This window comes from Belonocnema kinseyi, chromosome 2, assembly GCF_010883055.1.
Source record: "Belonocnema kinseyi isolate 2016_QV_RU_SX_M_011 chromosome 2, B_treatae_v1, whole genome shotgun sequence".
In the NCBI taxonomy this organism is placed as follows: Eukaryota; Metazoa; Arthropoda; class Insecta; order Hymenoptera; family Cynipidae; genus Belonocnema; species Belonocnema kinseyi.
The window spans coordinates 41,472,095-41,483,867 of record NC_046658.1 but is presented as its reverse complement, the minus strand read 5'-3'; the positions used below and the strand labels follow the sequence as shown (position 1 = coordinate 41,483,867).

Below are 11,773 nucleotides of genomic sequence, written 5' to 3'. Positions count from 1 at the left end.
GGTTTTTTAAAACAGGAACATGCATTTGCTCCAGTGCAAATTGCCTATCCTATTTCTGACGTTCTTTCTCGGATATTTTCAGCTTTCAATTTTTCAGAAATCGCACAATTGTGCAGCTAATTAAATTTTATAGCGCAGCCGTTGATAATATGCCGTTAATTTTCGTTTGATTTTTAAGAATTGTGTAAATGCTATAAATCCGGTAATTTTTTTATTATAAAAAAAGTCTTGAGAACAAATTGTTCGTCTTTTTGAGTAATCATAGAATTTTTAAATCTTGAAAAAAGTGGTGTCAAAAACTTAGAAAATGCTCTACCTTTTCAAATATGTATCCAAAATGGCTGGCTAACGAAGTTCACCTTCATTTTAAGACACTAAAAGAGTTTACCAAAGGCCAATCCAATCTGTCAATTTTTTCGAAAGTTTTCGTGCTAATAAACTAAAAATCTACAAACACACACAACCATCCACGAACGAATAGACAGACAGGCATACCGACAGACAGACACATTTGTAAAAACTTGTTTTTTTGGATTCAGGGGGTCTCAAAACTTGGACATTTGACAAAAACGGAGGAGGTCGAATTTTAGACAAATCTAATAGCTTCTCTGATGAGAAGTTAAAACGTATATAAACATAATTTACTGTCGGCTCTTGCATTTCTCGAAGTTTGAGGTCGATATGTTACATATAAAAAATTCAAGGTACAAAGAAAATATTGCAAAAAGTGGTCCCAGTTTAAATTTATTTGAAAATAATTTTTAGCGAAATTCCTACTCAAATGAAGTGCATAAACGTAGTTTATGGTATTCTGATACATTTGCCAAGGTTTCAGTCCGATATATTATTTAGAAAAAAAAGTTCTTGAGTTCAAAGAAAATTCAGTAAACTGAAAAAGTGAGGTCGGTCATATAGGTATTTGAGTCTGTCAGACGCCCCTATTCAATCGATTTGTCTTGAATTAGGATTCTTTTTTATCCTTATATCAATTTTATATTATGTCAATGAAAACAATTTTACTATAAGACTGATTTTTCAAATATTATACATAACCATAACTCCCTTAATTTAAACAAAATGTACTAATATTATGAGTTATCCGAATCATCTCGAGCCAATAAATTTTTTATATTGTAACATTAACTTTAAATTATGTTAATGAAAAGTTTAATGATAAAAAACCCATTTTGAAAACATCACAACGAATGGTGAAAATAAGAACTCCGAAATCTATCCATTTTTCTACAAACGCGTTAACAAAAACGTGCAAAATAAACACACATACACACACCCGGACAATTATGCCTTAGAATGTTGTATTATAATTAGATAATTATCAAGTGAGAAACGTTTAATTAAATATTTTACAAAGCTTCCTTTATGATGGAGCAAAAAGACTGAAATTGGTTAATGCATCTAATCTATTACACCCACAAACTTATTATTATAATACATATGTCATATAAAATTCTAAATATTAAAATTTTGTGCAAAACTGACCTTATTTACTTTAAGGCTCCTTGCTTTTGGATTTTGAACCACAGCCAGTGAAATTCCTAATATTTTGGAAATTCTTAGGAGCCCTCATAGTCGCCTCTTTAAACACAAAGTCATTTTTGTACTTCCCCCTTTTTATCGGTTCTTGCTTCTATATTATAGGTATCTTCTCTCCTTTACTGAAGTCCTGAATCGATTCCCGTACACATTTCGAGGCAACTCGGTACCAGATACCTTTTTTCTAACCATCCGCGCATCCCTGATTTTATTCACCGGTTGCATGATTGAAGGCAATAATCGATTAAAATATTTCGATGCGTCTTAGATAATCGTGAAGATATCGATCATATGGCATAGGGGGATTCACCAATAAGGTGCATCATTAGAAAGATGCTGCCACGATGCAAATTCACTCCATGTTGGTATATTCACTTTCATTGCATCGTTGATGTTTGACCGGTGGGACATCGCCTTCATCAGCGCTGCATCTCCATTATTCATATCTGCATGGTTCAATACCAGCACGACCTACAAATAAAACAAATTCTAAGTTTCATTTCCAGTTCAGATCAAGATTGCAAACTGTTATAACTTCGATAAAATGCGTATTCATTACATTAATTCCTTAACAACACGTTATTTTGTATGCAAATGATGCAGAACAATGTTACATGAAAACGCTGATACAATGTTTAGAACTGAGGTTGCTACACGATACCATTTCTATAAGGTTGCATGTGAATATTGAGGGACAATGTTGTCGCAAGGTTGCTAATGATGTTGCACGGCACTGTTGCTTTAATGTCACACGGAGTTATTTCTACAATGTTAAATGTGAACATTACATGACACTGTTGCTACAATCTTGATAGAACACTGTATAATAAGGTTGGTATAATTTGTCATGATAATGTAGCTGCACGATGTTGAATATCAATATTACTGCAATGTTGCACTACAATATTGCTCAGCAATATTGATTTGAAACTTCTCTAACTCATAGTTCTAGTGGACCTACATTCGATCACTAATCCATATCCCTAAATATTTAGCGGTTCTTAAAATACAGGGGTCTAAAATTTTGGTTTTTTCACGTACACTGTTACCTTCAAGTTAGTGTAACTTCTCTTAGACCTTACAAGAGGAATACGCCTAACAGAGAGACAGATTTTAATAATTTTTTGTAGCTGAAGAGGGCCCAATACGGAATGAAAAAAGCTCAAACCGTCTGATTATATAGAAAGCCGTTTACAGGGGAAGTGTTAAATAAAATCCGTGCTAAAGAACTATCGGCCGAGTTGCAGAATGTTCGAGTTACCTGCGATAGAGCAGTGGTCTAGGTTCTAGGGCTAGGCTAAAAAATCTGTGGCCATACGTTCGCCTTCTCACGTAGGCGAAAAATTAAAAAATAATAATGCCTCTTGGTTAAAAATGATTTTTATATATTACAGACATCAACTTAACGATAAACATATATTTATGCCAGAATCAATAAATTTTCGTTTGAGAGTTTTAAGTTATTCAGCACGGATTTCTTTTTATCTTTTTTTTCTCGTAAATTGCTAATTATCAAAGAAAATGGTTTCAGATTTTTTAATTTGATATCAGGTCCTCTTCGCCCACAAATATTATTAAAATCCGTATCCCACACTATGTGCACTCCCCTTGTTAGATTAATCAAATTACAGTTTTATTAGTGTTTTGGAAACCTTTTTTAACGTACTTGAAGTTTACTAAAATATTTTTTATAAATTTGTTGTATAAACATTTTTTATCCACCTTTAAATCATGCAGAAGAAAAAAAGATGAGATGTAAATATTTTATTGGTTAAATTCGACTGCATGAATTGAATGTGGTATCCTCGAGTGTAAAACATCCAATTTCATCAATACAGTATTTCCATATCACAATCTCTTCTAGATAATTTAAAAGAGGATAAAAAAGCTATTAAAAAAAAAATAAAGTGCACTTTTTTCAAAAAATAAATTTTTATTTTTATGTTCAGATAATATGTTTTCAAATAATTTTTATATCCCGGGCTGCTGCGTGAGTTGAATGAAGCACACACGAGTGTAAAACTGCAAATTCGACCAACAGAATGTTCATCCCCGTGTTCTTCTACATAATTATAAAATACGATAAAAACATCCATTTTTCAAAAGAAAAACAATTTCTTTTTAAATTGAACTTGTTTTAAACAATTCACCTCGGAAAACTTACACTAACTAATTTGAAGGTAGTAGTGTACGTAAAAAGACCAAATTTTGGACCACTTCATTTTGACTACGACTAAATATCGATGGTCTGTGCGAAGACTAGCACCGCTCAGCGCTTGACGAACACAAACACCGTTCGACGCACCTAGCGAAGTAGCACCACTCCTCGAGCACTCGCGAAGCTAAGCACTACCCGCGGGTGCTGTCAAAACGCCAAAGAAAAGTAGCACCGTTCGTAGACAGTTTATTCAGTGCTCACGAAGAAAAGCACGCCCCGTAGAGCGCTGGCGAAAACTAACACCACTCGCAAAGCAATGGTGAAGCGTAACACCACTCCCAAATACCTGACGAAAAGTAGCATGACAAGCAGGCCCGCATTAGGGAATTCGTCGTCCTTGGTTATTCGTAAAATGCCGCCTTTTTTTGTATCGTTTTCTCTGTAAAAGAAAGTAATATTCCAAAATTTGCCGCCGCTAAATTTTTGCCGCCCTGGGCCATGGCCCGCGTAACACCCTATATTAAATTCACACCTGACGACAAACCAAGCGCTGATGAAGAGTAGCAAGAATCGCTGTTGCTTAGAAAATTAATTAATTCAAATTCATGTAATAAAGTATTGTCAAAATCTCTTATCAATACCAGCAGCCAAGAGATTACTATCGGCGAGAAAATTCGAGTCCTCTGGCTTTGACGTTGAATAAGTATGTGAAGAAAAAATGGTAGGTTAATGAAAGAGGTATCGTTTTAAAGATGCAAATGTTGTACGTTAATGAGCCGAAAAGTAATATTCCAAAAAATTATTTGTAGCTTACAGATCTGAAAATACGATGAAAAGTGAGGAAATCTGATAGTTTTTAAAAACAGTGAACTTTGAAGCATAGTTTGTTATTGAAAAAATATGAGGAAAAATCTGAAAAAAATCATGGTGGTACACTAAATATTTCTGAACAGATTGCCGTCGAAAAATTTGCAAAATTTAAATAATTGTTTGTTTTTTGTAAATAAATATGCGACCGTACTATCTTCAGTTCTAATGAAGATAATGAAATGATTTAAAATGGAGGTAGTTAGTTGAACTACCTGTAATAACTACCTGTAAAACTACCTGTAAACAAATTGCGATATTTAAAGTCAGTTTTTTATGTAGGAAAGCAAGTGCAAGAGCCCAGCATGATGCCTTTTTTCAGGGGATAGCCCTCGGTTTTCCTCAACTCGACCTACCCAACTTGTGCCTCCGAGCCTCACTTTGGCCTTCAAACCCTTTCCCTGTGTTGAGGAAAACCGAGGCCGATCCCCTGAAAAAACGACACCACGCTGGGCCCTCACATTTGCTTTCCTATATAAAAAACTGACTTCAAATATCGCAATTTGTACAAAGACAACAAGAAGCACATACTTCCTTCAAATTGTAAATTATTACAGATAGCTCAACTAACTACCTACAATTTAAATCACTCCATTATCTTCATTAGAACTGAAGATAGTACGCTCGAATATTTATTCACAAAAAACGAACAATTATTTATATTTTGTAAATTTTTCGACGGCAATCTTTTCAGAAATGTGTATTGTAACACCATGAATTTTTTCAGATTTTCCCTATTATTTTTTCTATAAAAAACCATGCTTAAAAGTTCACTGTTTTCAAAAGATATCAAATTTCCTTACCTTTCATCAGATTTTCAGATCTGTAAGCTACAAATAATTTTTTGGAATATTACCTTCCGGCTCAATAAGGTACAACATTTGCACCTTTAAAATGAGACCTTTTTCATTAACCTACCATTTTTTCTTCACATACTTATTCAACGTCAGAGCCAGAGGACTCTAATTTTCTCGGCGATAGTAGGTCAAACTGGCCCTAATAAATCGTGTCGTTCGAATGGCTCCTAGCCCTTCATGGCCATTATAGAGCAGAGGTCGGCAAATTTTTTGCTTAATTTTCAGGTATGGTCAGGCTTCACCCGACTTAATTTTTTCTACTGCTTTTTGGTCTATCCATGTTCCTTGATGTGAGTGAGCTTACTCCAGCAAGGGTCTTTTATCCACAGGCATGTCAAAGTACGAAAATTAAAAAATTTTTAATTTTTCAACTAGCGATTTGAAAATAGCATTATGAGCATCTACGAATTTTTCCGATTTCAGTGATATATTACTTGCCTAGAAAAGTTAAAAATTTGAAGGAGTTTTATATCAAGAAACATCAGTTTTACACACAATTTAATGCTAAATACTTATGAAATTTTCAACCTTTGTAGACAAATTACATGTCTTTGGAATCGGAAAAATACGCAGATTCCAAATATATTACTATTACGTCACTGACTGCAAAATTACGAATGTTGTAGTCCCACATTTTTTCCCATTATCTAACAAATGACCCCTGAGGAAAGAAGTGGTCTGGCCAAGCTCGTAGGAACTGCCCTGAAAGAAGGTCGTAGGGTAGCCTGCCCTGGCTGCCCTACGACCTAGTTTCAGGGCAGTACCTGCGAGCTTGGCCAGAGTACCCCTTTCCTCAGGGGTCCATTGTTAGAAAATGGGAAAAAATGTAACAATAAAAAATTCGTAATTTTGCAACCAGTGACTTAAAGGTAATATATTTGGAATCTGCGTACTTTTCCGATTCCAAAGACATGTAATTTGCCTATAAAGGTTGACAATTTGAGAAGTATTTAGCATTAAATTGAGTGTAAAGCTGATGTTTCTTGATATTATACTCCTTCAAATATTTAACTTTTCTAGGCAAGTAATATATCATTGGAATCGGAAAAAGTCGTAGATGCTGATAATGGTATTTTCAAATCGTTAGTTGAAAAATTAAAAGTTTTAAAATTTCCTTACTTTGACATGCCTGTGGACAAAAGACCCTTGCTGGAGTAAGCTCACTCACACTAAGACATATGAATGAACCTAAAAGTATTAGAAAAATTAAGTCGGGTGGAGCCTGACCATACCTGGAAATTAAGCAAAAAGTTTGCCGACCACTGTTATAGAGTAGAGTTTACACTCTTCAAAATAAAGAAGAAGGGATTTTGGCGGCCGTTGTTTTTCTTTATTCTTTCTGAATTTTAATTCAAAACTCTCCAAATTTTTCCACCTTTCTGAAGCTGTAATTTGAGATTTAATTTGCAGGCAAATTTGATTCTCTTTGTAAATTAAAAATGAAATTGTAAATAAATTCTATTGTAAATTCGAGTACAAAGGTTCAGACCCCCCGGCGTGAATGACGGCGAGACGTAATTTAACGTTACCGTAACCCTTCGCTTGATTCCTGGAAAACGAAGAAAATAATGACAGAAAAACTTGGTGGCAGTCATACACTTGTCGTGGCAGCCAGCTCCTGCTTGAAGTGGCGAGCCTGTCTTAAAGATATATACTTTTCCCAATAAAATTTAGATTGCATTAATTTACAGATAAACAACTCGTAAATTAAACCCCCAAACACCTGCTCAGTCCTTTTACAGCTTTTAAAACCATTAAAACTGTTTTCATACTCATTTTACCCTTTGTTAGCTGTGTTAAGTTTCGCCAAAGCTGTTTAAGTAATGCTACTCTTCGTCAGCGATGTATTGGTTGTGCTAGGCTTCGTTATCGCTCGCCGAGTGATGTTACTTTTCGTTGGCGTTAAGCGAGTTGTGCTACGCTTCGTCATCGCTCGCCGAGTGGTTTTAGTTTTCGTCCGCGTTAGCCAGTTGTGCTACGCTTCGTTACCGCTCGGCGATTTGTGCTTCTTTTCGTCAGCCATCGGCGAGTACTTACTGCTATTTTTCGCTGGGCTTTATGAACGGTGCTAGTTTTCGTTAGCCGGCTTGAGCCGTATTAGATTTCGTAAATCTTTTTGAACGATGCTGTAAATTTGCTGCAAAATTTCATGCTGTTTCGACATTTATACTTTGCATTTACACTGCTAAAAATAAGCAAGAAATTACGGGTGTAGATGTAGATTCACATGCGTATCTTCACGTGAAAAAAACACCAGGAATAACATCTGTAAATTTATGAACACTTGCAAGTGGATTTGGAATTGATGATATATAATATTTAAAAATATTATATATATATGACAGAAGAATATATATTCGGACAAATGCATTGTCCGAAGTTAATACGTAGAAACATTCATACAAATGCATGCATACATGTGCACGTAAACTCCTCAACATTTTTAATAGGGATGAAAAATATTGTCGTTGTAACTTATGTGAAATGTTTCGTTAATTCTCGCCATTAAAAACAGATCAAAAAATGATTAAGAGTCTTACGCAATCTTTATTTCAATTTATATTCATTAAGTTTGCGTTCGAGGAATCTAAATTTCAAATACAAATTTATTATCACGTCTTCAAGGTGTAACTTCAACTATATATTATAACTATTATCTACAAACGAAATAAAACGTTTGATTATTTCTGGCGCCAGTCTATCCTTATCGACATGAAATGTGGTTCATATAATTGAAACTTTTTCTAGTTATGTCCATTTTTTATTTATCGATAAAAGATCATTACGGCAAAAAATTGCACAATAGTATTATCTGTAACATGAAATTTAGCTTTTTATGATATTGGTATTTTAAGGTTTCATTAGTTCTTCTTGTATGATTAATTAATCTAATATAAAGTTACTACATTTTTATTAGGATTTAAAATGTATCAGTGTTTTTGTGTTGATGTATGTTCTTTTATACAAGAAATATACAGCCTTTAAGTTTTTCTTTAATTATTATTTTAATTATTAGGTATTTTTATAGCATTAAAAAATAAAAATGAACTGGCATTTTTTAAGGAAAATAAATTAGGTAGAGAAAGAATAAAAACACACACAAACATTTAAAAAATGTAAAAAGTTTATTCATAAAAAATAATAGAAAAACTACAATAAAACATCGATTTTAGAATTTTCGGAATACAATACTAACAATGCATACAATCAAACCGTTATATAAATTATTCTTGAAATGATCATTAATCAATATAAAAGTGTCTCATGTGTGTTGTTCAAGTTGACAAGGCATTAAATTGTATAAGCTGGTCTGAAAATAATTATGTATTCTTATCTGTTTCACCTTAATTCTAATGTATAAACTAACAAATTTAGAGTTATGTAAAAATATATAAACTAGTTTACGAGATCATTATTCCAAACACTAAAACGTTCGAAGAAAGGACATTCACAATAAAAAGTTAAATAATACAGTAAAAGAACTTTGCATATAAGTTTTCTATCACAATTCGCCGATCATTTATAAACTTTAATATATTAAACGGAAATGCACGAATAAAATAACTTTTGAATGTTTCATGTCCCACATAATTTAATATTATGTACCCCTATCCAGCAAAACTGTTCTGTAATTGTTCCATAACAAAAAGGTCATAGTTGTACAGAACAATGTTACAAAGAAGATACGTAATTCTCCCAGAACTCTGAAATGAAACCGTTCAGTAATAGTCATTCGCATGTAACTGTTACGTACAACTTGTTACAGCTGAGTAATGTTTTCTGTAACTATGCCGCAGATGTTTTGAATTGCAAAAGTCCTTATGTCCTAAAAGTTTGTGTAAGCTACACGTAGTTGATCCTGAACATTTAAGTATGATAAAAAATAATCCAGCCATGACAAGTCTATTGAAGTTTTAAACAACGAAGAGCGTAAAATTGGTTTTGCACCTAATACATTTATAAATTTTTACGAATTTTGAATAAAAATGTCACAAATTTATGATTTTATTCGTTTTAGATACCTTTAAAATCCATGCAAATAGTAATAAAGATCGATTAAAAGCACATGTTTTTGGGACAATCATAGCCTTTGAAATGAGACAAACAAATTAAAAAAGCTTCGATTTTCACTGAGTTATAACGGAAAATGATTATACATTAGGGTGGCCCAAAAAATGACATTTGAGAAATTTCAACGGGCACGTTGACCAAATCGTTCTCTTAGGCAAATAAATTTACCCATGTTTTTTATTTGAAAAAAAAATTTTAGCCGTTGCTCTAGCCATTTTTATATGTCTTATGGAGTTTAGCATGTAAAATGTTTCCAATTTTTACTTCTTCGATTTTGGTCAAGAAATTATAAGTCAATTTATTTGAAATTGTATATGTTCAATGTCTTATCAGTGAATATTGTATTTATCGAATTTTTATATCTCCGAAAGGTTTTGCAAAAGTTTTAGGCATATCAAAAATCGCATAAAACGGCCATATTTGGAGGCTTAGTGTAAGCCTCGGCTGAAGGGACTGCAGGTGGACGGCTGCAAAAAAAGTTGACCCTCGGTCAGGCCTTTCATTGTGCAACGTATTTGCTGGGTCCCAAAAGACGGTCACTAAAAATGAGTAGAAAGGCACAGTAATAATAAATTCATAAATCTATAACTGCTTTCGGGTCGAACCTGTAGCTGGTTTTAGGACTTCTCTATTTTAAACTAGGAAACTTTGAAGCCCCAGAACAACGGCTAAAAATATTTTATTTTTTGCAAATGAAAAAACATGGGTAAATTTATTTGCCTAAGAGAACGATTTGGTCAACGTGCCCGTTGAAATTTCTCAAATGTCATTTTTTGGGCCACCCTATTATACATGTTTTTAAAAAAAAATTAAAGATTTAACAGCTTTTGCCTATTTTTACTTGTCTGAAATTGTGCCATAAAAGTTTGTTGTATGTGGGACTATATTTGAGTATATTTTAATAAATTAAAATCGTGAAATAGGTTTTTCTGAAAAACATGAGTACATATTTTCCGCTATACCTCAGGCTTTTTTTAGAAGGTAAAAAAGCGTGTGATTTCATTAGATTTGTAATACTATTTTCATGGATTAAGAGGGTGCAATTTTTAAAATCAAATTCTTCATTTTTATCGTTCAGAATAAGATCGAAATAATATAGACTACAAATATTAATAGGCAAAATTCATCTAAATATATAAATGTATTAGGTATAAAACAAATGTTGCGCTTTTCATTGTATAATATTTAAATACGCTAGCGGTAGTTGCATTTTTTTAATGGAAATAAAAATTTCAGAATACATTACTCACAGCAGGCATAAACTTTAAGGCCTCGTGGAAAAAATTTACTCTTTCGACCCACACTACTCACCATGTTACTGTTTGCAGGATGTTTGCAGGGTAATCAACTATACAATATAAAAATGTCTAACACTTATTTTAAATTTACAAAATAGCGGTTAATAGCGTTCACCCAGTGTTTGTGAGAATCTTTACTCTCTGAATTTATATTTCTACATACCTCTTGTTTTTTTTTGACGATATAGTTTTTGGAGTCGTTATTGTCCCAAAATTCCGAACCATCAGTGCGATATCGCACGCAAAATTCGATGACATTCGAATTGACAGGCAAGGTCAGATTAAAGCGAAAGGTATCGTAAAGATTGGTCAAGGTCGTCTGACGGGCACCGGGTTGTTCAACGAAGCTGCAGTGAACGTCCTCGTGCGTAACCCAACAATCTGAACTGACTCTGATGATTACTTCCTTGTCGTATGCCATATTTTTTACCTTTACTGTACCAACGAGACACTGATCAGCCTCGCGGATGATGACATTCTCCAGACTGACTGCTTCTTGGTCCAGTTTCCGCCGATAGGTGAGGTAGTCGCTCGCCGGTTGTGCGAAACACATTTCCCATGGATGCTGACCGCTGTTCGACAATACTTTTGTGCAGGGACTACTGGCTTCCCTAGTTTTTAAAACTTTCGCAACGAAGTTGTTTGCCCAGAGGGGTGGTACGTTGCTGCGCTCTTTCATCACTCGAACCTGAAATTAAATCAAAATTTGTCTTTTCTCATAATGATTGGGGCAGTTCAAGAATTACGTCAATGTTATTATGGAAACTGTTTCTGACCCTCCCCTTCTTCGTCACAGCAGATCATCACAAAGCTTGAAACTCCCAGCACGGATAAAATTTCACTCATCATGCCACTATAGTCTATACCAGTGGTCGGCAAACTTTTTGCTTAATTTTCAGGTATGGCCAGGCTCCACCCGACTTAATTTTTTCTACTACTTTTCAGTCTATTCATGTACCTTAGTGCGA

At 33.9% G+C, this 11,773-nt stretch overlaps 1 protein-coding gene across 1 annotated transcript in view; it reads right to left on the bottom strand.

The window, feature by feature from the left end:
- Positions 1 to 1,506: 1,506 nt before the first annotated feature.
- LOC117167179 (protein phosphatase 1 regulatory subunit 3C) overlaps positions 1,507 to 11,773 on the bottom strand; it is a 68,025-nt gene continuing 57,758 nt past the window's right edge. The window contains exons 3-4 of the mRNA XM_033351905.1: positions 10,969 to 11,493; positions 1,507 to 2,025 (exon numbers count right to left, since the gene is read on the bottom strand). Coding sequence (XP_033207796.1) covers positions 1,861 to 2,025; positions 10,969 to 11,493 — 690 coding nt within the window. The 3' untranslated portion in view covers positions 1,507 to 1,860. The remainder of the gene's footprint in view (positions 2,026 to 10,968; positions 11,494 to 11,773) is intronic.